The sequence below is a fragment of the Artibeus jamaicensis genome, unplaced genomic scaffold (assembly GCF_021234435.1).
Source record: "Artibeus jamaicensis isolate MK-2021 breed Jamaican fruit bat unplaced genomic scaffold, CSHL_Jam_final scaffold_369, whole genome shotgun sequence".
Taxonomy (NCBI): domain Eukaryota; kingdom Metazoa; phylum Chordata; class Mammalia; order Chiroptera; family Phyllostomidae; genus Artibeus; species Artibeus jamaicensis.
In genome coordinates this window covers 23425383-23452956 of record NW_026522042.1, presented here as the reverse complement: position 1 = coordinate 23452956, position 27574 = coordinate 23425383, and the positions used below count along the sequence as shown (strand labels likewise).

The 27574-nt window shown below is 45.9% G+C and overlaps 1 protein-coding gene across 4 annotated transcripts in view; it reads right to left on the bottom strand.

Moving 5' to 3' along the window:
• Positions 1–1591: 1591 nt before the first annotated feature.
• The window catches only part of MYO10 (myosin X), a 191205-nt gene continuing 165222 nt past the window's right edge, over positions 1592–27574 (bottom strand). For all 4 annotated transcript variants that reach the window (XM_053657372.1, XM_053657370.1, XM_053657371.1 and 1 more), the window contains 16 exons: positions 26884–27007; positions 23583–23826; positions 20202–20297; positions 17803–17896; positions 17050–17105; positions 15042–15184; positions 14604–14798; positions 13181–13338; positions 11155–11278; positions 10353–10650; positions 9140–9347; positions 8235–8371; positions 7259–7379; positions 6407–6859; positions 4623–4814; positions 1592–3048 (listed from right to left, as the gene is read on the bottom strand). In XM_053657372.1, coding sequence (XP_053513347.1) covers positions 2947–3048; positions 4623–4814; positions 6407–6859; positions 7259–7379; positions 8235–8371; positions 9140–9347; positions 10353–10650; positions 11155–11278; positions 13181–13338; positions 14604–14798; positions 15042–15184; positions 17050–17105; positions 17803–17896; positions 20202–20297; positions 23583–23826; positions 26884–27007 — 2745 coding nt within the window. In that variant the 3' untranslated portion in view covers positions 1592–2946. The remainder of the gene's footprint in view (positions 3049–4622; positions 4815–6406; positions 6860–7258; positions 7380–8234; positions 8372–9139; positions 9348–10352; positions 10651–11154; positions 11279–13180; positions 13339–14603; positions 14799–15041; positions 15185–17049; positions 17106–17802; positions 17897–20201; positions 20298–23582; positions 23827–26883; positions 27008–27574) is intronic.

Below are 27574 nucleotides of genomic sequence, written 5' to 3'. Positions count from 1 at the left end.
AGCTAATATATTTACTATAGCATATCTATATATAATATATAGCATACATATACCATATGAGCTCAACGATGTGTTAAATAAAACATAAACTGAAGTGTTTGTCTTAGTTTTCTAAACTATACTTAAGAGAAAAATTAAGTGGCCTTCCCCGCCCACCCCCAGAGCTGTCTAGAACACTGGATACAAAAAGAACACACATTTCAATTCCAGGGTAAGAGGTGGAGTCCTATCTAAAGGATCATTCTGGGAAAAAGCAAGGTGCCAGGGAATTTATGCTGTCGTGTTTTCTTAAAAGAGAATGTAGTGGTGACATGCATGTGAGTACATGCTTAAAATATTTCTGGGAAGGATAGTCAAGAAAAGGATGAAAGTAGCCATTTCTGGGGCAGAAAACTGGGTAGCAGGGGGCCACGATGGGAAGGGAAAATAACTTGACTTCAACCATTTGTTTTAAAACCCTTACATGTGTTCTCCAGAAGACTTAAAATGAAAACACAACTAGGTTGTGCAAGTGTCTGCAGTGATCCCACCCTTCACATCGACACCTTTCTCTGTAATAAGCAAACACTGAAATTACTCCATTGGTCATGTTCCAACTTATTAAAAACACAGACAAGCGTGTGCAAATCCTGTGGTCATTCTGTGGACGGAGGAAGTTCAGTGTTTCTTAGCTGGGCCACTGCTGCTCTGTGGTTATACCACGACGCTACCGTTGGGGAGACATGTAAAGGGTATACAGGCCCCTGAATATTCTATTGCAGTTCCTCTGAATCTATAATTGTTTCCAAATTAAAGATGACAACAAAGCTCTTGACGTGTCAAGGCCTGTGTGCAGACCGAGGTTCTAGCCTTGGTGCTGCTGCACCGCCTTAGTTGAGTCCCAGTGTCTTTCTTGCCTTTTTCTTATGTAACTGGGGGTGTATGTGGCCTTTTGGGGTACAAGAAGTCAGAGAAAACCCTGAAAGGTGAACAGTGGAAAGGCAGGCCTGCCAATTTCTCTCTGGGCCTGAAAGAACCAAGACAGGAACAACATATCTGAGTCACAGCTCACTCTGCTTCTGGTCCCTCTAGGACACTCCTGGGCACAGCAGAGGTGGGGGCAGTAGTAAGAGAAAGGGACATTTGGGGAACTGGTGCTGCTCACTGCCCAAGTCTGGCTGAGGGGCCTCTGCAGGGGACTCCCTGTTGCCCAGCCGGTTCTTCGGGTAGCTTGGTGGCGAAATGGCCTGCCCATGTCTTCTGCTCCACGGTGATCGAGGCTGCAATCAGGTCTCGGGATCATGATGTGGCGTCAGGCACATTTTGGGACTGGGTGACAGGAGACTGCTCGGCATGAACACACATTTCAAGTCTTTGGATTTCTGTGATTTCATCGAACCCAGCCTTTCACCTTTTCGGCCTCTTGGTGTCATGCTCTGGGCCTCGGAGAGCAGCTGGAGCAACTGCACGTGTTTCTAGACCAGCAACCACGGACACGAACATGCACTACTGGGCCCCCCAAAGCCCAAAGCATGAAAACCCCAAACCAACAAAAACAAAATCCCATAGAAACTGAGCAACCCCGATAAAGAAAACACACTGCACATTCGCTAATATTTTTTATTGTCAGACTTTCTTTGAGCCAACCAACAATGACTTCACATGGCTGTCAGTAAGGGGTAAGGCATTTTTTTCCTCTGTGGGTAGACTCAGTTGGCCTAAGTCTTTACAACTTTTCCATATGAAAATAGAAGTCCAAGACCAGATTATGTTTCTCCTGGTCATAAATGCCGATTTATTTACAGGTGCCTTTTTTAGACCACCATTATAATCTTGGGCTAAAATACGTGTACTTTATGAAAGACTCAGCATTTAACCGCAGGGTCCTTTAGAGATCCTCCTGTGTTTCGCCTTTGGGGAGCACAGCATTTCCCCCACGTTCAACATGATTATGTTGTAAACTACCTGGAGCAATAGAAGCTAACCTTCAAAGAAACATTTTTTTTTTTAACTTAAATCTTTTAGAAACTAAAGACTCCAAAATGACTTCATATAGTTCTAAAAACAGCCCCGGAGCCAGCTGTTTAAAAGTGGTTTATAAATACAGTTATTCGTAGGCTGCATGTCTGTTTATAATACAGCAGACACAGAATGCAGACTCTGCTACACGTAAAACAAAACTGAGTCCGAACGTGGCTTCTGAAATACAGCAACAACAAGAAAACCCAGGCTTCTGGTTTGTTAATATCACCACCTTATAAAGAAACAACTGGAGACTATAACTCTGAACTATTAAAATATACAGACAGATTGTTTACACCATTGCACTTCCTTTTTCCCTTTGCTTTTAATACTCTTGAAACAATGATTAAAGTGATGAGTTTATGAACACATGCATGCACAGGCAAGCACATACACTTAAAAGAGGAAACAGAATAAAAGTTACTACATGTCTGTGAGGAAGGCTGCCAGCAGCACTCCGACTAAAATACACTGTCCCCCTTGCTCTGTCCCCTCCCCGCTCCCTCACCTTCCCCGTATTGGGAAATCAGGCCGGGAGGTTAGTGCATAATTGATGGACAAAGTCCCCCTTCCAAGCTCTGTCAGTCTCCCCAACAAGGCAGGGGGAGCATTTCCCTTCAGTAGCACATTAAGGTCCACTAGTGTTGGTTCCGCAAGTTAAGGCACTTCTGGCTGCTTTGGCGGCAGCATGGATTTTTTTCTTCTTCTCTCTCTTTTTAAGGCATGTGTCATCTAAGAGTAGTAAAGCTTTGAAACTGGGTTAAAGTTGAGAGCTTAATACATGAGCACTGAAGTGGACAGGACGAAAGGTCCCTCGCAGACACCTCCCTCCGGGAGGCTTCCAGAGGGCCTGGGCAGCTCTGCTTCGGGCTCCGCACGCGGGAGCTGGTGGAGGCCAGAGGTGGGCGCGTTCCGGTACTGCAGACACGTGGCTCACTCCTGTGTTCACCTGGAGCTCCCCTGGCTGCTGATGGAGCGCGAGGTGCTGTAGCGCTTCTTCACAATCATGCTGATGTAGGCTTTCATGAGCTTGGCCACATCCACCACCTGCCAGGGAAGCAGCATTAGCACACGGTCAGTCTCTGCCAGGGCAGGGGGCTTAGCCTCACGACTACATGTGCTCCCAGCAAAAGCCACCAGCCTGCCACGCAAATAAATCCACAGCTCCAGTTTTGTGTGAAGCCAAAAGTTTACCTGCTTTGCATTTATTCCAAGTCCGAAAGAAGGGGGAACTGTGGCTTTTCCAAATACAGTGTGCGCCACCTAGTGGTTCTTTCATGTGTAACGTAAAACTGTCATGACTGCACGTTAAACACCCAGTGACACTATATTTAGTATCACTAGGCCTGGGGTTTCTCCCCCCACTTAAAATAAGGGCAAAAAATAGCCCTGGCTGGTGTAGCTCAGTGGATTGAGCACGGGCCTGTGAACCAGATAATCGCGGTTCGATTCCCAGTCAGGGCACATTCCTGGGATGCAGACCGGTTCCCTGCAGGCCAGTTCCCAGCAGGGGATGCACGAAAGGCAACCATACATTGATGTTTCTCTCCCTCTCTCCTTCCCTTTCCCTCTAAAGATAAATAAATAAAATATTTTAAAAAAAAAAAAGGGCAAGTGACAGAGCCCACAATCACAGACTGGGTCGTATACTTTTAGCTAACTCCCCACAATGCAACTAAGAAAAAAGTACCGAGCCCCTAAGGGACAGGCAGAGTGGCAGACAGCCAGTTCTGCTCCGCGCCAGCTCCAATCCTGAATTAGCTCCTGTATCGCCTTTGGTCCATCACTTCCTATGGCTGGTCTGGACCCCTAAGACATCCTAACTGGCTTCTACATATCAGTGCTCTGTTTCCTGCCAACCCCACCCCAAATCACTGTTTGTAAACACACTGTCCTTACATCACACACAGATCCCAGAGCAGTTCCAGTCTGTCTATCAGTGTTCATCGAACTGGGCAGCCTGGCACCTGAGACACTCTAGGCAATGGTCCCCAGCACTGCCCGTCTCAGGTTGGCCCCCCACTCCCTCCTGTCCAGTACCTAAAGCCCGACGGCAGTGGGCACTCATTTCCATTTCCCACCTCTGCTTGCAGGCTGCTCCCTCAATAGGCTTCTGGCATTATCACCATTACTATTATGCTTTAAGCTTTGGAATAGACGGCATTCATATTTAAGGCTTTTTTGGGGGGTGGGGTTGTGATTTTTTGTGAGCCAGAATCAGCTCTGCCTGGCATCCCGTGCTCACTCTGTGGGCACTGCAAATCTGAGTCTCACTGTGGCTACTCACTGCCAGAGCCTCTACTAATTTTCACAAGGCTGGAGAGCCAAACCATGTATTGCGCCTTGAACATCTACATCATTCCTTTCTTCTTCTTTCCTCCATGGGTAAGACCCTGATATAAGGAAACCATATTTCCCTGTTGCAGAGGTATACAGAAGAAATTCAGGATTATCAGATTTCAGCCTCTGAGGAACCTGGTGCTGGGTAGGGACCGTCATACTGTTATTGTCTCACACCTTAATGCAATCATTCAAACAAAATTACTTGGTCAAAGGCATCAGGAAATGGCATGTTGTTTTTCTGTCTGTCTGTTTGTTTAAGGCTACATTTTGCCTCTTACCTCACTGGTTTCAAAGAGCAGCTCCCTCTCATCCACCACGATCTTGTACGTGTTTGCCAGGGGGGCCCCAAATGAGAGGATGTGTTCGTACTGGAAGACTTCCAGCGGCCTCCCCTCCCCTCGCTTGTAGACAGAGACGGCATCCGCGCTGACGCCCAGCCAGAGGTCCTGGGGGAAGCCGCCTTCCTTGCACTGTGGGCAAGAGTCAGTGTGAGGGTTAGACGAGGAAGCAACTGGAAGCCAGAACCCAGGAAACACAGGCTTCCCGGCAAGCACTGTGCACGGGACAGTGAACACATTCAGTACACATTAATGCCAGGGACCTGAACTGTGAGACTTGGTATCTCTTTGGCTGTCCTGTAACTGGTAAATCCCAACACCTTGCTCTGACTCCGGACATCACCACACTGCAGGGTCATGTAAACAAGCCACGTGGCAGTGGCCACGGCTGAGGAACCTGACCACAATCCCGAGCAAACCGAGCGCCTGAGTCGGGTCTGCTCTTCTTCCAGCATGAGTTTTGCCTCCAATCCTTTGATGACTGCCCTTCAAATACAAAATCTGGAACCACAGAGGAAAAGGCTTGACGTTGCTCAGTGCTGAGCAGTTCTGGCTCCCCGTGAACAACGTGTCTCTCGACAGGGAGCAGCGGCGACCTGATCCTGCCGGTTTAATGACAGACTTTCTCGCCCAGATCCCTGGAGCTAAGTAAGGGCCCTGACGCAGGGGCAACGCAGGCCTGGTCCGAACCAAAACAAACCACACACACACACACACACACACACACACACACACACACACACACACGAGGCCAAGACGAGGCACTTGGACCAAGCATCTCATTTATACACGAAAACCAGCACAACTGAATCAACCAACTAAAGGAACCGAGGACAGCACCCAGGGAGAAGCCATGAAGGATCTTGGAATACAAAAATCAACATTTAGATTTTTACAGAGCCCCATTTAAAGGTCCTCAGATACAGGACAAATAATTTTGGTAAGAAAAACAAAAGCTCACCTAGACCGGGGGACAGTAGCTTATGTTAAGGGATAAGGCAGTAAATGTCTTGTTTAGGCTTGTGCACCAGGTGCTGGTCAGTTCTGCCACCTGCACGCACATGTAGCCGGGGAAGAAACACAGGAATGAACGCTGCCGCGCCCCAATAAAACCCCACTTAAAAAAGAGGCAGGCATGGTCTGGCCCCTGCTGCGGTTGGCCAAGCCTGGATCTGAACCGCCGGTAAGATTTCCTTTCAAGAATGACCTACTTTAACAGAAGTGAAAAAGGTATAAATCTACATGGGGTTGAGATTAATGGCTAAATTCCAATTCTGAAACAGAGATTCTTCCCTAAAAACAACCATGGGAAGAAAACAAAAATGTAAAATCAAAGTATATCCAAAGTTTCTAATTTTGTGTGCTAGTACTATAGTTAAAGAAAAATTTTTGTAAAATGTAGATTTTTAACAGCACTTTTTACTGGGTCTATAATTTCCGTAAGAAAGAGAGGTTATTTCAAAATAGCTGACACCTTAATTTTTCACTTACTCCGAGTATTAAAAAAGTATTTGCTACAAAGAAGGAAAGCAGGCTCTGGTGGACGGGTGTGCTAAGGGCAAAGTTTGGAGGGTGCTAACGAATGAGGGAAAACCAGCAGCGCTCGGTCCCATCCTCCCTCCCTATGAGCCTGGCCACAGTGGCCCTGATTTATGTTCCTGGACCCAACCCGGTCCCTGAAGTAGCAGCCCGCCTGCCCGAGGTGAGCAGTAGCTGGTTCTCACCTCCACGTCAAAGAGCGTTGACCCATAACCAGGCCACTCCTTGATCAAGGCCATATACTTGGCCATGGCCTGTTCCTGGCTCATTCCCTGAAATTTCTTCCACTTGTCGACAATACTGGCTCGAGCGGAGGAGACTTCTTCCTTGATCCACATGTCCAACATCTGCTCTTCCTCGGCCTTCTGCCGAACCACAGAGCCCGTCCGTAAGCTCCGCCTCAGTGTCCCCTCCAGGAAGCTCGTCCGCCTCTTCTCCAGCCGCTCACACGGGGTGAAGGTTTTGGTGGACTGGCTGATGCGGGCCTTGAGTCTCTGCAGGGAGTAGACCTCTTCGAGAGGCAGGACGGCGGTGTGCAGCGAGTAGTCTCCCTGCAGGTACTGCAGCCGCAGGGCCGCAAGAACCTGGAGGTTTTCTTCAGGGGCCGGGTAGTGGCCGTGGATTACAGCTTCATGGGCCTGGAAGAGGGCGGTCAACGGCTTTAGGGGCAGACACAGGAAGCCCGTCTGGCTCCCTCCCTTCCTTCATCAGGAATTCTCTCCATTGTCACCTTCCTAAAAATGGTACTCTGGCCCCCGGTTCGTGACTTTTCTCCCTAGCATGGATACCAGCTAACGTGCATGCTTTATTCCTTACTTCTGTCTCTGCCCAACCAGAACAGTTAGTTCCTGGCACAGGAGTTCCAATACAAGGTGCGTGAATTTTATTCTACAAATAGCACAAGCAGCTGACCCTGCCCGTGCTGGGAAATGACTGCCAGGGGTACTTTCTAAGGACTAGCAGTTAGCTGACAGGGGGAAGTAATGGGTTCTACCCCCCCTCTGAGAAAGGAATTTGTGTCCAAAAGTTCCTTTTACCTGTTCAAACATAAATGCAAATTCCACGCTGTCTTTTGGCACATTGTCTGTGTCCAGGAAGCAGTAGAGCTTGAAGTAGAACTTCCAGGGCAGGTCGCCCACCTCGGAGGTGGCAGCCAGCCTACAGAGAGAAGTCACGAGATGCTCAGAAAGCACAACGAGGGGGGTCTTTGGTGCCCCTCGGGGACTCGACTTTGTGTGGCTTAGTCTCTGGACGGACTTTCTGTCCGAGCTCAGATAACCTAGTGGGTGGAGATGGGGATGGAGGGAGCAAGGAGACAGGGCCAGGAGGAAGCTTCTCAGAGTCCCTTTGTGAATGTCATTTAACCAGAGGTAGAAGCCAGGCTTTTCTCACGTCTCACTTTAACACAACCAACAGGCAGCCTCCAATGAAAACGTCCTAACAAGTATTTCCCCAGCGCCCCAGCCTAATTAGCACTAGCTAAGCGTTATGTTGAATCTAAAGAAGGAAAAGAAACAAAGGCTATTTCTTCAATTCCCAACCCTCAAATAAACCACAATATTTATAAAAATTAACATGAATATTTTGGAGGCTGGCTTTATTCTGAGCAAGAATATCTTTTGTGCTACCGAGGGGATATGAGAGTCACAAATCAAATTAGGGTTCCAGCAGAGAGAAAGTATTTCTGAGTTGGCTGCAAATCCTAACCCCATTTCAAAGCTAATGGACACGTGAGCACCAACACACCAGGAAATCCCTCGGTAGTGGGGTCATCAGGGGAATGAAAGAATGGGGTAAAGGGACAATGACAAACTGAATCATATCTGAGACAGTGGCTTTATCTAGGAATCCAAAAGTCAGCCAGCAGAGATAAAATATTAACTAAGCTTAAATACAAGTAAAATAAAAGTCTGATGCACACAAGGAGGCTGAACAGTGGAAGTTCAAATCCTCAACTCCAGCTCTTAATTGCTTTTCCTTAGTTGGCCAGCACTTCAGGGAGAAGGAACTTACTTTTCAAACTTGGCTAGCACATCAGCTACGATGGTCCGGCTCTCGATGGCTTTGTCCACGTGTCCGTTGGACTCAAACAAGGCGAACATGTTCCTGCTGTCCTCCATGGCCAGTCCTCTGATCAGCTTCTCCACCACCTGCAAGACACACCATGAGGTCTTCAGCTCCGAGACCTGTGGCTCGACTACAAGGTTCCAGGATGTGTCTCCATCTGACGGCAAAAGCGAGGGTCCAAACAGCCTTCTAATTGTCACGTGTGGTCACCCAGAATTTCAGAGGTGCTGTTGTTTCTCTTTCATTCTCTTAAAACCAGTTTTATCACTTTCTTGCCAAAAAGATCACAGGTGTTGGGCCAGTGTCTTGCAAGCCCATACAAGGAGGAAAAGTGCATGAAATCTGAAGCCCTAAGTTTTATCTAATAAATTCATGAACTCCAAGAAACAACAGTGACTTCTACCAATGTCTCTTCCACACAAGAAATTTTTTGTTTTGTTTTGAACACTCTATTCCTTTTTGCTAGTGGGTTTTAGAAATACTAAGTTCAAACTTTGAAAAAGGCACTTCCCTGACCCAACATTCCAGATAACGTGTGGCTAATCTAAACACCTTAAACACCTCACTGCGACAGCCTTGTCGTAGCGGGCAGCCCGAGTCAGGGCTGGGATTGTCTCGGGTGCTTTGGCATAACTTTGATTTGGTGTCTCTACTCATCTTTACTATGTATTTTCATCTCTTTCTACACATGGGTGGATGCAGGCTATGTTTGTGTCTGTGTTTATCACGCAGCTGTACTGTGTATAAATCACAACTGGGCGTGAGAGCAGGTTCAACGGTGCACAACTGCCCTGGACTTAAGCGCACAGGCACGGGCACCAGACAGAAGGCGGTGCCTGCTGCTCTCTCACCTCGCCGGCCGTGGTGTGGGAGTTAATGGTGATCTTGCAGGAGCCTCCGCCGTGGCAGTATACCATGGACGTCATTTCCTGTCTGTGGATCAGAGCTTCTATTTCATCTCGGGAAGGCACAAACTCTCTGCATTTGGTTTTCTTAAGAGATTCGTAAATGAAGAGGGCGTATTTTTCCATCTCGGTTCCTGGAAACTGTTCTCGTATCCTAGGAGACAAACACCAAACTGTCATTTGCTGGAATGAGGATGGCTGGTTGGCTCAAACTTTGGGGGCAGGCACCCAGTGGTGATGGAGCCCACACCAGCCCCTTCCCAGCAGGGCCCCGTTCACACGCAAATTCAAACAAACAAACAAACAAACAAACAAACAAACAAACGCCAATGCTTGCCTGCAGCTTTTCCCTCCGAGGTACTCTTACACTTGAAAGAGCCCTGCCTTCTGCTGTCTTATGAAAATGGTTTTTCCATACTTAATCAGAATCTGAATCACACTGTGTCTACTACTGTTTTACCTGGAGTAAGTAAGTTTGAGGGTGTTTCTATGTACGCTCGGTTGCAGTCATTAAATGCATCCAATGTCCTGCGCACTGAAAACACTACACTGAAAGTGACCTGTCCCTGAAGCAGCCTCACGTGGCTCGGAGAGGAAAATGATGTCTGCACCTGAGCTCACTTAAACGACTGACGAAAGTATGACCCGATAAGGCCGGGCCCGCAGTGGGTGCCTCACAGTCCGGGTCTCCTTAAAGGACAGTCCACCGCACCACCTGTGGGACATCTCTGCCTGGGCCATCTCACACCTCTTCTTTGCTTAAAAATTTTATATGCAAATCTTTAATTCCAGTGCGCATCAATATTAAATTAGTTTCAGGTGTGCAGCATAGCGATCAGCCATCTCTGCACCTTACAAAGCCATCTCTTCCACCTACTCCTGCCATTAGTCTAATGCCCTCCTGGCCCCGTATGAAGTCACTACAGCATCATGGACTACTTTCCCTGTGCTGCACTCTATAGCCCAGGGCTATTCTGTAACTACCAATCTGTACCTCTCAATCCCTTCATCTCTGGCGCTCAACACTCCAACCCTCTACTCCCTGGCAAATGCCAGTTTGGTCTCTGTGTCTATGAGTCTGTCCCTATTGGGTCGTTTGTTTTGTTTTTCAGATTCCACGTGTAAGTGAAAGCATTTGCTATTTGTCTTCAGCTCGCACCTTTTCAGGTGGAACTTGAGGTACTTGAGGATCCCCCGACTTGGCAGGAAGGTGCAGCTCAAGCAGGTGAGGATCTGCCAGCTGCACAGGTTGCCCGCGCTGCCCGGCTGCGGCACCTTGTTGGTCTGCTTGACGAGCTGGCAGTACAGCTCGTCGCGCAGAGGGCGCAGGTCGTGCCCCGTCTGCAGGATCCCCTGGATGATGGGGATGGGGTCCGACATGGACTCCAGCTGCTGGAGGGAGTTGAAGATCTTGATGGCTTCATCCTGGAGGGTGGTGTAGCCTTTGTCCTTGAGCACTAGAAAAAGCAAACCGACACAAGTCACACAGGGGGTCAAAGAAGGTGACTGTGTGCAGCAGGAAAGAAAGGAATGGGGACAGACAGCGACCTCGTAACCCAGTGCCCACCATGGTCCCTGTGCTTCTGAACCAGCTGGAAACAGCTGTCCAAACACAGGGGGAAGTTATATTATGTAATTTCAAACTTCATGTAATTCACTGTTTTGTCATGGCAGTCAACCATTTTGGCGCACAGAATTCTCACTTCAATGCCGGCCCATTGTCAACTGGTCCCATAACTGGAACCCATGACTGTTCAGGACCTGTTCTCTAGGATGTGAAGGCGACTCTGAGTACACAGGTATACTGGCATGCTCTGACTTCCTTTAAAGTTTTGTGTTGTTTTTTTTTTTAGTACAGCAACCCTTGTATCACCACAAGCAACAACTGCTAACACACCGGAGCTGGAGAGGTAACAAGAACAAAACCAGTGTCTCGAGTCTGGGCAGAACTGGGGACTCACGGTTCAGATTGATGTCCCCGTAGGGCAGGGGCAGGAGCGGGGAGTGCAGCGGGTGGTGGGTGTGGCGCAGGATGGGGTTCCGCTTGTAAATCTGCTCCACCACGTCCAAGTTCAGGCAGTTCTCCTGGAAAATAGAGGAGCCGTTACAGAAAGTGCCCATATGGTAAAAAACATATATGCATCTGTCTTCTACTATACATGACTATTTTTCAGAAGTCTAAACCACCCAACAAACTTAGGAAAGATGGTGGAAACCCAGCATTAATAATTTCAGGCACAAAGAGACCCGCAATCTGGATCTGAACACAAAGCACAATTACATGTTCTGACATAGCTCTTTCTGTTTCTTACGCATATATTTAAAGCTCTTTCTAATTATTTAGCCATTTAGCCAAGCCACGTACCTTTATCTATATAATCATTTAAAATGCATTTGCTAGTTTTGTCTTCTGTATTCTCTCTGTACCTGAAAGCTACAGGTATAGTGAGGCTATTTTTCCATGTGCCTGTCTTTTCTTTCACTCCTAAAATCTAAGAGGTCCACAAAGAAATTCATCACATATGAATTAATATGGGATGAGAAAGTCAGTTACTTTTGTAACTTTCAGTAAACAGGTGAACTGGAGAGATAATGAATCACTGTATCCTGGTCATTTCATTTCCACTACAAAACTTTTTCATAAAGGTAAAAATAGGAAAAATAATTGCTTAAACAATGTATGGACCTAATTACGGTAACATGTCTACTTTCTTAAAAAGCACTTTTTAATATTTAGAAAATTCTATTCCTTTTTAAATGTCTGATTTCAGATTATTAGAGCATGTAAGTTAGAACAGACACAGCACAGAAAACAGAGCTCAGCTGATATGTGCATTTCTCACCCCTGTCTCAAAAGCTTAGAAATAAAATTATTAGTATTTGTCATCCTGGGTTCATGGAAGCTCTGCAACGTCCTGGGGAATAACTCACTTGGTGAAATTCAGCTTCAAACACCCTGAAGACATGTAACCTTGGCATCAAAAGGCCACCTTGAATTTGGTGGGACATGCCACACCACTGATATGTTAAGACCCCCTTCCCATGTCTGCAAAGGTGGAATTTGCCTCCTGGATCCAATTAGCTAAGTCCCTTTGATGCCCGCCACCTGTGAACACCTGCCTCACTGTTGTTCTGGAATCATCTCCAGCTTTTCCCTTCGTACTGGGAATCTGTCTGTGTGGGTGACGTGGAGGAACAGCAGCAAACATACTTCCTTTGACCTGGTCCCGCATGAGGGACTGGCCAGCTAGGTGAGCAATGGAACCCAAATATTTTCTCACGTCTGTTTTCCTTTCTGGAAAGTGAGTGCGTAATTTGTGCATGACCACTGTTGACTTGTGTGTTTGTTCATTTGACACACACACTACTGAGTGACTCATCTTTGTAAACAGGAAATCACACTTTAACATGGTCAGTGTTGGTCCAGAGACAGATTTGTGAGTCTGGAGGCCCCTGAGACAGATTCCGAGTCTTCTAGGCCAATCTGGGTTCTCTGTGAAGCCTCCTGTGTGGTCTAGAAACTGGACATGGTTTAGAGTAGAATTACTGTGTTAGTCCTAGAAACTGGACATAGTTTAGAGTAGAATTACTGAGTTAGCCCTAGGTCTAGACAACCCAGAGGTGAGGCTGATCTTTGGTACAGCATGTCACCCCCAACACAATTCATGCCACATCCCTGTGATGCGGGACCTCGATCCAAACCACAGCCCACCATCCCTCTGCTCATGGAGCCCAACAATCAGGTCTGCCTCAGCAGCAACATCAAACACCTCCCTGGAGATAAAATATTTTAGCATAAAATTTGGTCCAAGTCTCACACTTAGATTCCTAAAGGCAGGGATATGCAAACAAAAGATTTACCAGGAGTTAGTTCTGATTACAGGGTAACAACGGAGCTTGACCAATGCCGAGGCATCGATGCTGGAAGGGTGAGACTATGCCAGCTACTCACTATGAACCACCCTGACGAGCTCGGATCCACCTTACCTTGATGTCCTGAATCAGCTGCTGGGTGGGGGTGTCGATGGGGGCCTTGGTGTCAGTCACGTTTTGAATGGCACTGGACCACCTGGTGGCCTCATTGAGCAGCTTGGTATAGAGCCGATAACAGTGCTTGCGCCCGTACACGGTGACGTTCCAGTAGCCTGCAACAGACGCGTCGCACATGAGTCAGCTTAAGCTCGGTGACCAATGCGCCCCTCCTGTGCAGAGCCTCAGGACTCCAGCACCATCTGGAGCCTGTGTCATCTCCACCTGAGTCCTGTTAGTGACTGAATTCGATAAATACTTGCTGAATTCACACACCTGCCCTGCTCTGCACTGGGTATCTAGGTGTGCAAGACACAAGGAGTTGACAGTGTAGAGAGGACGGCAAACATAAAATAGTAAGCCCAGAATTAACTGTATAAACTGTACCATTTCCTCTGGAAGGAAAACAGGCATAAACGAAAGTCCCTTCCGAGGTGCTGGGACTAGAGTGAAACGCTGCCCACGGCTTTCTCTGTCTCCTCCTCCCTTACGCCCTCCCTCCCCTGAAAACACTTGTGCTAACTAAGCAAGCAGCCTGCTCAAAACGAGCTGCAATTTGCAAGAGTATTAAACATATACAAACACTTCTGAATGGAATAGCTATATTTTTAAAAAGCACAAAATCACAATCAGCAACAATTATCGAAATAAATCTAGAAACATGTTTTATAATACTGAAAGGAAAAAGAACCTAAGCTTATACACTATTTTATTTAAGTTATGTTCACTGACAGGATTTATCTTTTTGGAGTTGCATTATGACTTATGGTACAATGATAAAAAGGATGAAAGAAATGCATATAAAAATTAAGCTTCCTTAGGATGACCTTCATCTGTTTACATGATTTTGGCTTTGGAAGACTCTTTCTACAACTCAATAAATCAGATCTCCCGTATGGTTCAGTGACTTTTAACCTTTTTCATCTTATAGCTTTCTCTTCCTCAATTTTAGTAAACTAGTTATTGAAATTCTGCAACACACCAAAAAATAGATATCTTTTGCCAATCTGCCAAAATTAAAAAAATGTATGATTCTGGCTTATTCACTTTGATGACTAGTGTTGGCGGTTGTCACTTTGTAATCTGACATCTGAGGGAAGAGAGGTCTGTGCCCCTTGACTAAACAGTCAGGTATCACATGTTTTAAAATTTCTTGCAGCACACCATTTGAAAATCGCTGCTAAGGCTTAAAGGCCAACTGTTCACACAGTTAACCACAGACAGCCTCAGAAGGAAAATCGACCTGAAAATGAAAAGACTTCTTTTTGAGGAAAAAGGTGCATCCTCTTGGTAGGACTCTCGGCCCTTTGCTCCTGCAGACCCAGAACTGATTTGATGCGCGCCACCGGGGCCTGGCTCACTGTGAGCACCCGGCCGTTACCTGTCTCTTTGAACACCTTCTCATCAGGAGGAACGACTGAGCAGAGGCTATTGAGGACCAGGGTGCCCAATTTCAGAGCACTCTTCTCCGAGCTCTTGTAGTAATCCAAGGAATTGTGGGTGAGCACAAACCACCGCTTTTTCAGTTTCAGTGAAGACATCTTCGGGCTGTTTTTGACTTCTTTGTGCAACCAGCCTAGAAGGAAGATTAACATGTACATTGAAAACTGTGAAGAGAAACACTGAACACCAAGAATTTGCATGGGTTGTACTCCTACAGATTTGCTAAAAATGACTACAATCACTTCTTATTTCATGTTTTTGGCAACCTCGAGAGTCAGAATGACTTGGGAAAAGCTGCTAAAAATGGGAACACTGCAGACACCCATGCAAATGAAAATAGGACTCCATGAAAAAGGAAGGAGTGGACGACAGTCACCTCTCACGATGAACTCCTGGCCCTCCACCCTGGTGTCACCCTTGGATCTCTGCAGCAGGGTGATCCAGTGATGCATCTCCTCCGGCGTGTCGGCGTTGCAGTGGAGAACCCGGTTGGCCGTGATGATCACGAATGAATTGGGCCTGAGCGACAGGGCGAGAAGGAAGCAGAGCCTCTTAGCTCCAAGTGTGAGCATCACCTCTGTTTGAACCAAGGCTGAGCGCCTTGCTCCGGGGCTCAGGGGCCACGAGGATAAAAACAGCCGTACTTATTTGTATTTTACGGTAAGGACGGCAAACCTTGCTCATTTCTGCAGGATTTATTTTTTGCATCGTTAACGTTTGAACTTGGAGTGACACATTCTGAAGGCTCTGAAAGGGAAAACATTTCTTCATGCAAAACTTTCCAGATGAAACTCGTTTCTGGGAAGGCAAAATAAGGTGACTGTGGGGGAAATTTTTTGATGGGATGCCTCTCCAAAGTAAATTTCTTTCTGCTTCTGGGTGCGCTGCCTTGGATTAATATTTCGTGGGTCGGTAATGAAATGTCAGACACCAGTAATAGAAGATCAGTAAACAGGTGTGAATGGAATGTCTTACACACTTGATTATACCTGGTACAAAAAGCCAGCTGGGCCCATGTTTCAAAGCAAACTAACAAGGGCTCATTTCCCAGTGAGTGGTTACATAATAATGGAAATTTACTTTCTTTCCCTCAATATCCTGAGCCTCTCATAGGCCTTTGCTCATATTAACTCTTCTATCTAACCGGCTAAGCTAGTGAATGAACAATCTCTTTAAGTTCACTGTAGTTAAGTACAGCAAAAGTTCAAGGAAAAGGAAGTCTGACAAGAATATAGTTAATAGATATAAAAAGACAGGTGCCCCTAAAAATTAAAAAATTTCCTCTAGTTGGGATGGAGGAAAGGTGGGCAGTGAGGAAAAGCAAGTCTGAGCAGAGATGGAAATTTCTAAGTGTGGTTCATCGCACACCGAGGCTGATGCAGTGAAGGGTCAGGAGAAAAGATAGACACAGATGAGGCAGGAACTCGACCATCAGAATAAGAATCTGGGCCTTGATACTGACCTCACACACACGTGTTAAAGGTCCCCAAACCATGTCTAAGACGGCGCAGGGTGACTGCCGCAAACACAGGACCCGTGGTCCTGAGGAGCCTTTGTCAACAGTGCAATGCCTCCAAAACTCTAATGCTGCTATCTGGCTGCATTCTATTTGAGCGCATTTCTAGTCATCTGGTCAACCTGTTACTGAAGGTGGGAGCCAGTGTGATTCTTACACAGAATTCATAAGCAGCAGAGAAAAAGAGATGATGAAGACAAAGACCACTGGGGACAAGGACTCTTCAGACTCTGTCTCTGAAGATAATTTGCTTCCCAAACCAACCAAACAAACAACCCCAAAGCATGCTGCTTTAAGGGCACAGATAAAGTAGAAATGTCAAGAAAAATAAATGCATATGATTTAATGAATGAATACTGTATATATGAACTGCAATCAAAATCTTTGAATTCATTATTAAATTCAGAAAGCGGGGACGACTCTATTTCCAGGGATCATTTCTACAGTTCGTTACTAGAAAGGGGAACTGCACCCTTTCTGGACTACTGTGCTAGAATGTTCTTTTTCCCAAACAGGCATTGTCATCCTATATGAATCCCGAATTTGTGCTGTATCCAAGTAAAGACTACTTCAGTGACATGTGCTTTTTATTTATTTTTTTTTAACTGCCTGTCTAAATTAGGTTTCCACCGTTTTCTCCAGGACCCCAAAGAAACCCGGAGAGAACAAGTCCCAGATGGTTTAAAAACGGCACCACAACTGACAACTGTGAGCTGCTGAGGCTGACCGGGGGTGGGGGTGGGGGGCACGGAAGAGATATGTGGCCAAGAGACTCTTCACAGCCCAGGAAAGAAGAAAGCGGCCCAGAGGCAGGGAGAGCCGTGAGTGTGGGCAGGTAACTATTGTTTGGAGTCGCATCGGAGCTCACCTGTCCGGGCTGTCCGAGGCGCACACGGAATCAATCAACCCGACGTCCAAAGTGCCCTGGAATGGAGCAGAAGCCGAGAGCATGAGAGCCGTTCCGGTACAGTGTGTGTTATCTTAATGCCCCCACATCACCGCCTTCTCAACGGGCAAGCCAACGGGCTCCTTTGTGTTCACTGCAAAACCAGTTACCCAAGAAAGGTGCCCAGTGAACACAGACAGAGTCCAGGCCGGCCAGACCTGCAGGCCACTCAAACAGTTGTGAATTAATCTTTCTGTCTTCTTCCTAAAACACCTTCAGTGAGGAGTGCTTCCAAACTTTCTTAAACAGTAGAAATGTTTTAATTTACACGATGATCCGTCATTACATTTCATACTTACTCTGTCTGCTAAGAAACTTTACTTGGTGTTAAGTCTTTCTTATGAGAAAATAAAACTTTATTTCTAAAATACAACTTTTATGGCTCTGTATATGTGTCTTGGATAAAGTGAAGACAGAATACAATTTAGAATTCACTAAGTCCTTTAAAGAAAAGTGTAATGTGCTCCCATGATTTGGCAGAAATTGAAAAAAATTAAAAATCTTTTGATGGCTTAGAGCAGGAGAATTGGAACCTACTACTACTTCTATCATTCTGTTTTTCTGTATGGTTTTTAAACCAAAACATTCCTGTCTTTCTCTTGGAAAGATCATTTAGAAATTCCCAGCTCCCCGCCCGCCGGTCCCCCCACCCCGCCACGCCCAGTGAGCACGCACCACGGCGTTCTGTGGGTTTGCCTGCTCGTCGTGCATCTCCCGAATCTCCTGGTCCGTGGACGTGTGGACCTGGCTCAGCACGCTGAACCACTGGCTGTGGGAAGGAGAGAGCGACCGTCAGCAGTGGACAACCTCTGGACCGGCCAAGCAGGAATGCCCTTCTCCACGAGGAAAATGACCTTTCCTCGCACCCGCTTGGCTTTTACTTGGCTGACACTTCGGGGGTGAATGCAGTTTCCTACTAACATGGAGCAAAGTTAGAGGAAACAGCCAAAGTACTTTAATTGCCACCTGTGGCAATTTCAGATCATTTGAAGATCTTTACTCAAAGTCCATAGACCTTTGTAGACATGTAATAAGGACAATGAGCTCCTGAAGAAACTGGCAGGAAAAATGAAACCCTCGGTTCTACCCAGAACACTGACCCAAAGGTATGACTTAAAACTAGGGGGCACTCAAATGCCTTTTCATGTTTGAGAAGTAGACTGCAAGGTAAGGAGGCCGACAATGTAGGAGGGCGTTCTCAGAAAGGCCACTGGAAGCCTACTTCCCCAGTCATTCCCAGGATGGGGTTGCCAACCACCTGGAAGGATGTCTAAGTGAATAAACCCACAGGAGGGCAGGAAATAGAAAACAATTGCTTGACGTAGAAAAAGGAAACTTGTTTTGATCAGAGAGCTGAAAACGTGTCAAGCCCAGAAAAGTCAAGCCCAGCAAAAAGTCATGATGTAACTTGGAACCCAATACATGCTCAAAGAAAATGATCCTGAATATTCATCTGTCCATCCATGCATCCACCCAATGTTTATTAAGCAACTATAAAATGCGAGAGATGCCAGGACATCCCCCTTCTGCAGGGGGCTGATCGTACTAGAAATACTGGGGGGGGCTACTTTGTAAAGTGTACAACTGCCTAACCACTGTGCTGCACACCTGAAACCAACACAATATAATTATATGTAGAAATAAGCCATGTGAGTTACTTATAGCAGAGCACTAAAATCCATCTCCTATTGAAAGAGAAAAATGTCACCTAGAGCTTGAAAATACTCAACACACACAGATGCTGGCAGAGACAAGGGAAACTTCTAACATGAACTTGCTTCATTAACTCTGGGTAACCTAAAGGCGAGACTTTAGTCACTGCTTCATGTGGAAGCTCAAAAATATTCCCAATTAAACACTAACATAGACATGCAAGATGTAGGCCACCCTGTACACACACACACACACACACACACACACGCTGGCTGCACTTTCAATCTGCAGAGAGTAACTTGGAATCTGAAAAAGAATTTTAGAAAGTGTGCTCTCCACTTGTCAGAGGAAAAAGTCCTTGGCTAAAATATTCCAAATGTTAAATTTAGCAGGTTCATTATGGCGCAAAACACACAGGGCAGCTGCCAAATGCTGAGCCTGTAATTCAACTAAAAAGTGGTAGGTGTTCCCTGGACCACAAAAAAAAAAAAAAAAAAAAAAAAAAAAAGAGCCACATGTCGCCTCTAGGAGTCGCAGGCAGAATGATGGGGCCGTGATGCCAGGTTGGCTTGTTTTCCCGGTCTGTGCCATAACGTATGGACCTCAGCAGGGCTACAGGCTGTTCCCACGGGAAGAACTGTTATCTCTGCCCTCAGTGCTGCTAACATGGTACTGTGTCCACTCCAACATTTCGAGGGCAGGGGTGACATAAGGCCCTGAGAACTCACTACAAAATTCTGAAGATTTCTGAGCAGAAAAGGGAAGAATATAGGCCGAAGGACATGCCTCTCATGAACTGGAAAGTGTTCTCTGGCACTGCTCAGAATTGGGTGACAGGGACCACCCGCACAACCCGACAGAGACCTGAAGCAGTGGGGAACGCTTTAGAAGGTGGCCTGAAATACCGTTTACGTTCTGTAAATGTTAACCATCTGTTCTATCCGATTGAATTCTTCAACAGCAAGACCCGAAACACCTCCCCAAATGTCCCAGCACTCTCACGGGTTTAAAGAGCTAGTGCTTAATGCTCCTGCCTTTGCAATCCTTCAGCAAACACAAGCTGTTCCCTTTCAAAGCTCAGAAGCTTCTGGAGGGTGGGCTTTCAGCTGTGTGTCAGCTGCACAGTTTACATACACCATGCATGACAGTGCAGGCCTGAGTGGGGGTGGCAGCGGGCCTAGCAGGTGGCACTTGAAGCTGGAAATCCTGAACTACATCCGGTCCATGGACAGATCTGCCCCCACAGAGGATGCCCCAGGGCACAAGTACATCAGTTTCTTACGACTCAGAGCCCTTCAACCATCCAACTAAGAAATCAATGAAAATCTCTTCCAGCGAGTAAGCAGTGGTCTGGGTGACATGCAGACCTGCGCAGGAGGGAGCGTGTAGTGACACTGAGGTTGACAGCCACAGCACCTCACCTGGCATCTTCCGGGGACTCGGCGATCAGGTGGAAGGTCCTATCGGCCATAATGATGTCTATCCCGTTCTCTTTGCTGGTGTTATCGATGATCTCTCTGGGGGGGGGGGGGGGGGGGGAGAAGCACCATGCAAATCAGGAACACAGAATTCTTAACAATAAGTGAGAAAAGCACTTTCACCAAATGGTGATTGAATCAGAAATGAATGGAAAGATCAGATGGCTACTTTGGCCTGTTTCTTTAAGAAATAATGAAGACCACTGTGGCCTCTAGGGGGAGCCAGACGCCTGACTTCTCTAAGGAGGGGCCCCTCTGTTCTCAAACGGGCCACAGGAGGCCCGGCCTGCTCAGACCCCAGGAGGCTTGGGCAGCAGCCCTCACTGCAGCCTACCTGCCCTTCTTGTGGTCCTTCTCCCAGCCCTTCCGTGGAAGGACCCCCAATAGGGGGCCAGTCTGGCCAGAGGTCTTTCCTGATTCATCACAGCTTCCCATCACAGGTAAGGCCTTGGCCAAGACCCCTGCTATTCCCACCCCGATATACAGGCACATTATTTCCACTGGGGGGCTTTGGAGAAGAGCAGGACTGGGGTGTTTTTGGATCTCAACACCAAACCAGCACTCCCTATACAACTACAGCCTAAGCTTGGTGGACTGACTGGGTTGACAACATCAGGATAAAACTCCAGTTAGGCCTGGCCCAGAGAGGGCACTATGACTGCATTTGATGCAGGATCTCAAGGATAAAGCCGGCTTGCTTTGACAGCTGAAATAGTATAACTGTTCACAGTAAAACATTTCTTTCACATCTACAAAACTAAACAGTCTAACTAACTGGTTAGAAAAAAATAAATGTATAACCTTATAGACTCACTGAGATAAGATATTAAACAGCAACAACAACATATGACTTCACAGAGTGTCTGGGAAGCCTTCTCGGAGTGGCAGGATAGGTGAGCAATGGGGAGGGACCAGCCAAGCTCCTGGCAGCAGAGCCTCAGGAGCAGGATGATAACTCCCAGGTAAAACTGTCCACACTGGGTCACCCTGCAACAGCCACTTGGCCGCCTGGAAACTCGGGTCAGCAACCCTGAGTGTTGAAGGGTTAGGGCTGGATCAGGTGGCAAGGCCATGGTTCTGAAGCCCAGGACATTCAGTCGACACAGAGGGGAGCTCTCTGCAGGGGGAGCTGGGAGCATGGATCTGTAGAAAGCTTCCTTGGAGGTGGGGGTGTGATGACGATGTTATCAGAACCACCGTGAACAACAAATGTGGTATAGAAGCTACAGGATAAATGAGACATCATCTTCAATAAGAGAGAATATGGGAAAGAAAAGATGGAGGGAATAAATTAAGGAACTTGAGAGATCTGTCCAGACAAAAAATTATAAACCTTATTGAGTTTCTGATGTGAAGAAACAGACCCACTCAAACCAGTAAGAACACCATCACCTTCATGTATAAGGCAACTGGGGAAATTGTATCATTATTTTTTAAATGTTACAATAATATTGTGACTGTATAGTAAAAACAGTTTTCATCTTCAAGTGCACATGGAAATAGTAACAGATGACATTACATGACGCCAGAGACTTGCTTTGTGGGCGGAGTGTGAGCGAGGTGAGGGGTGAAACAATGGCCACAGGATAACTGCTGGGCACCAGGCACACAGATTCCACTACGTTCTTCTACCTACTCGTGCATGTGAGTGAAATGTTCTGTAACAAAACATTTCAAAATATAAAGTAAAAAGCCTTAATCTTAATAAAAAAATCTTAAATGTGGCGAAACTGTAATAACTCATTGTCCTTCCTCAGGAGACCATGACAGAAACGGCTGAATAAGAGCTAACAATCCCTTAACTGTGGAATTTTGACAAAGCACCCAAAGACTAGGGTGCTGCTAAGCAGCTGAGTCGTGGAAGGAACACATATGAACTTACACGGGTGAAGTTCAAGTCCACAACTCACATGGCCCCTCTCTCTCTCTCCCCTCACTCATTCCCCTCCCGCTTCCTGGCGCCTGTGGCCCCCAGTCCTATGGGGTGAATAAGGAGGCTCACCATCGTCGGTAGAGCTGAAGGAAGACTGAGTGAGGCAAAGAGCTGTGCCATCTGCGCGAACTTTGGGGGGGGATTCAGAATCAAACCCACTCTTGTGGAACCCGCCCCAAAGGCAGCCCAGAAAAGCTCAATGCTCTGCTGTCTGCTGTAAATACATGGAACACTTTCCTCTCCTTGTCAACTTCCCCCTTTTTAATGAGTAATTTTCTCAAGTGGATGATGCTGGCTGATTAGAATCCTATCACTTTCAGGTCTCATGACGTCAGGAGTTAATCTGATCTCTCAAAGTTTATTTCACCAGTTTTCTAATTCGTGCGCTTGTTTCAAGTTGAGTGGAGTATGGCTATAAGCTATGGCAGAACAAGTTTTACGCTTTGTTATCTAGTTACCCAGCTGTCCCTAACTCCAACGATTTTCTGAAAAACTTACTTAATTCTTAACAAAAGTAATCGGCCCTCAAATGCTTAGGTTCTATGAGTGACAGAAAAAGGGTCTCTGCTGGGTAAGGGCCAGTTCTGTTCCTCTCTCACTGCTGACCATGACGATGGCAATATATCCAGATGATGCATTTCAAAAAAAACGCCTCACAGTAGAGGGCGATCAAAGGGTACCAAAATATGGGTGGAGGGGGCGTCAAAAGAACAGATGCTCCATTATAAAATAAGTCACGGGGATGTGACATACAGCGTGGGGACCACAGTCGATAATGCTGTATTCTCGCATGCTCAAAATCTGCTGAGAAAGTAGATCTTAAAAATTCTCTTCGTAAAAAATGTGTAACTGTGTGCTGATCGTCATTTTGCAATGTATACAAATATCAAATCCGTGTTGTACACCTGAAACTAACATAATAGTACATGTCAATTAAGCCTCTAAAAGCAAAATGGAACAAAAACCTAATACCTCCAAACTGGCACTCAGCTCTCAATTTAGCAGCCCAGTGGCACGGTTGGGAGTGCACAGGAATTGAAAGTGGTATGTTGACCGATAAAAGGATGATAAAAAGATTCTCCACCAACCGTTCAACATTCACACCACGATTCCTGTAAACGACCAGCCACACCTCCAATGGGCTAATTGCGTCCAAGCCAAATCTTACAAACGAGAGCCAAGTGTTTGAATGCGAACACAGAAAGCGAATTGTTACAGACGAAGTCGTTTCCCTAGTTTCCTGATAATTCATTAGCCCCCACTCAGCACCTAGTGCAGCCAGTCTACTGCTTCAGACAACTCACGTCTGCTCGCTTTGAAGGCACCGAGACTGATGACCAAGCGGCCCCAGAGCACCACCCAACAGCCACATCCAAGGTGCGTCAACCTACTTGGCGGTCCGGACTTCCACGGTGCCCTTGAGCTTCTCCTCGCTGTCGTTCTCAAAGTACATCAGCTTGGACTGGCGGAGGACGAACCAGCGCTTCTTCCAGTTTCGCCTGGACAGCGTGGAGGAGCCGCCGCCCTTTTTGTGGAGCCAGCCTTGCTTGAGGGCCTCTTGCTTGGAGCGGAACCACAGGAAGGTCTCGTCCTTGAGGACGCACCAGCGGCGCTTCCAGGAGTTCATTAGGCCACCTGTTCCCCGGAAGATTGGAGAGGGAGGCGTTTAAGAAAGTCATTCAAATCGGATGGCAAGATCAATAGGAGGTCTTAAGGTTCAATGTGTCCTTAACTGTGCCTCAAGTGACCTGCCACCAGACACCCTTCAATGAAGGGTGACGGCACTGCTGGCCTGTGCTCGGGAGGCACTGGGCGGATATCACCCTAGGCTGCTTGGATGACACATGGATGCTGAGTCCTTCCTTGTATCAAACTGACACTCTACCCCTGAAATGAGTCATGGGCCATGGGGGGGGGGGGGGCACATTTCTGTGTGTTTATCTTCATATGCTCCAGGGGGGAAATTAGTATAAAACAGTGCCAAAGTTTATACGTTCCTGCCTTATTTGGTCAACAAGACATGACTTGTCAGAGAATTTGTAGTTTAGCAATAGACCCTAACTTAACACAGGAAAATAAAATATGCTTTTTTTGGATGGACACAGTTTTTAAAAGCATCATCATCTGAAAATGGTTCACATGTATAAGGTACACGATTTCAAATGTGAAACAAAGAAAGACTCCAAACTGAATTGTGACTAGACCTAAAAAAAAAAAGACAAGTTAGCTAAGATTTATTTAGCAGGCAAATTTTTTGTTGTTGTTGTTGAGTGAACTTAAAGAAGACAAAGATGTACGGACGTCATCTTTCACAAGATAAAAAAAATATTTCTAATGCCTTTCAAGCAGGATAATTTTATTCTAGATTTTTCAAGATCACTCAAGAGTGATGTTTTATCATTGCCATTAAAAATCTGCTCTACTGAACCCACCGAGGAACACGACCTACTTCAAAAAATTATACAGTGCCCACAAGTTACTTTTTTTGGTCAGCCAGTAATAAAAACAAGGGACATGTAAACATGGAATTGAAAGTAAGTATAAAAAAATGCTTTTACTTTACAGATGTGACGTAACTTTAAATCAAAGAACTTCGAGGATGAATTTCCCCAGGGACTGCAGCGAAAGTGCCGCCTGCTCACCCAGCTGACAGTCACTGTGGTCACGCCGCTCTCCAGAGCTGCTTCCCGACACGCGGCAAACTAGCCAAGAACACCAGACCCTTTTTTCTCTCTGATTTGAGACTTTCATCTGGGTTTCTCCAACAAGCCCAGAGGAAACAGTAACTCAAAGCTATTCTGTTATCTTATCGTCTTCAAATGACAGAAGTCATTCACAGGTGTTTCAAAGACACAGAGGACAGCAGCCGTCATCTCCACAGCCATCTCCGCCAGTTTATTCGCTCTGGTGCTTTTACACTGTCAGCAGAGTTGTTCTCAGCCCCCAATTCCGGGTGCTTTCTCCATAGTTCATCATTTAGACAATCTAATCACTATTGATTTCCAACTACAAATACCTTTACTAGGCTGTTAGGCCAGTAAAAACTCATTTAGGCTTATAAAACAATCTGGTAGCCCTGGCTGTTGTAGCTCAGTGGATTGAGTGCGGGCCTACGAACCAGACAAACAATCTGGTGGGTGGATTTTCTTTATCATTGTTTTCTCTTACCTGACAGTTTTATTTAAGACTTTTTTAAAGATTAAATGATACATGTATGCAATAACTTTTGTAAGTGGTAAGTTTACCAGAAAAATTCACTTGTTTACTTCTTGAGCTTTTAATGCTTTAATGGTGAAATTAATGCTTTGAATGTATGTTTACTTTTTCTTAATATTATTTGTCTTAATCAGAAAACTATAATAAATCAATGCCATATTTTATAAGTAAAAGTGGTATAGCAATATAGAGAATTTTCAAGCTAACTTAGAGACTATTAATTAAGGGAAAAAGAATATATTAATAACAAAAAGGTTATATTTATTATGAGAAATACATGGGAAAAAACCTTAAAAGCTATGATTAGACACTTACTGAATCATTAGGTCCTGATTTGTGATTACGTGATTTCCTTTATCAAGTGATCCAATGCTAATTAGGTCACGTGGCTAGAATTTCTCAATCTTTATCTCTCTAGGGCCCCTATAAAAATTTCCAACAGCAAGTGACTTCAGGCAGATCTCCCCTAAAACAAACCTGGTGTGATTTTCACAAGCACCACAGGGATCTTTGAACTTTGAAAAGTGAATGACTGATGCTAGTAGCTAGGCCACTGCTCAAGGCAGGGAGCAGGAACAGCACAAGAAAAAAGAAAAACATAACAAAAAAAATTAAGGAGAACAAAAGAGATACGAAACAAATATGCCAGTAAAAGAGAAGCAGAGGCAAAGAACAGGAGAAAAAGAGAAAAAGAACTAAATAAATACAAAGTATTTTATGGGGAAAGATAAGGAAAAGCAGATGATTAAAGGCAGTCATAGAAAGAGAGTGAAGAAAAGGGACAGAGAACACAAACTTGATTCTGGGGAAGCAGAAAAAGGGGAGAAAAGAAAGGGGTGTGAGTGAAAGGCACCACCTGGGGACCCTGGTTCTGTTATGCCTGCCCTGTCCCCAAAATTTGGACGCTTTCCCCTCATCCAGTCTAGGGTCAGGCGAGAACCACGACAGCCCTCTTTGCTCAACGACGTAAAACTATCAGAAATAGGTGAGAATTATGGTTTCTCATGACTTCCCTCACTGATTCAGAAGTTAGAGTCAAAAACACGAATAAGGTATGAATACAAGGTCCTTTCCAAACATGTACACACTTTCCAAAATGAATATTCTCCAAGGTCCTCAAGGAATAAGGCCCGAGACAGTACGTTCAAGTTCAGTAGCTTCGTTCAAGTTCAGTAGCTTCATTAGTTCAATCCAAACATACAACGGCAACGCTCATCACTGGTGGCAGTGGTTGTAAACTCTTTGCCCTAATCCTGTACCAAGTGAGTGAGGACAGTCAAGGCAACAGGCTTCCTGGTGCCACCGTGTCACCCAAGTCATACCAATACGGCACCCTCCATGCACCTGGAGAACCTAACACGAGGTAAGGGGTAGGGAGGGTGGCATTCCCAGTCCTTCCATCAGCCTCAGTGGAACCAGATCTCAGCGTTCGTCCACTCTACCCCAAACCCACGCGCCACGGGGCTGCGGTCGTACCTTTCATGTGGAGGAAGCTGTGGAAGTAAGGCAGAGTGACACAGCTGTACACCGAGTCCCGCCGGTAAGAAAGTTCATCATCCGTGTCGAACCTCGAGTCAAAATCCTCTTCACTGTCTTCAAACTGGACGACAAGAAGAGAGCCCATGGTGAGCAAAAGCACCAGAGACCAAGCAAACAACATGCTTCCTCATCTATCAACTTTGAAAACAAATGAAAACAACCGATAAACATGCAACATGCCCGTTCATAACATTACAGCAGAGGGCTCATCAAAAACTCAGAACTACAAACTCCAGCTTTTAAGATCAAATGGTCCCTTGCTAGACATCATTTAATCCAAAGGCTACCTATTCTAAAAATAAGACTGTTTCAAGTTGTAATTGCCATCAAATGATGCAAGAGTTAATTCCCTTTAAATTACTAAGCTAAAAATATCTTCAAGTCTTAAGAAAGTCAAGGTAGTATTTAATGTGTGGCCAATGGGGGAAAAATAAAAGCAAACAATAAATGAACGAAGAAGCTGGAAAGGGCTTGTTTAAATCCTTAACAATTCCTCCCTTACAACCAGAACAAGCTGGAACACCCTGCGGTGTGGACTGTGAAGCCACTGGAAGGAAAGTTTCCCAAAATGCCCCGGAGCCATTCTAGTTCCAGGCAGGGCAGGTCTCAGGTCCCACTTGGCTGCGAA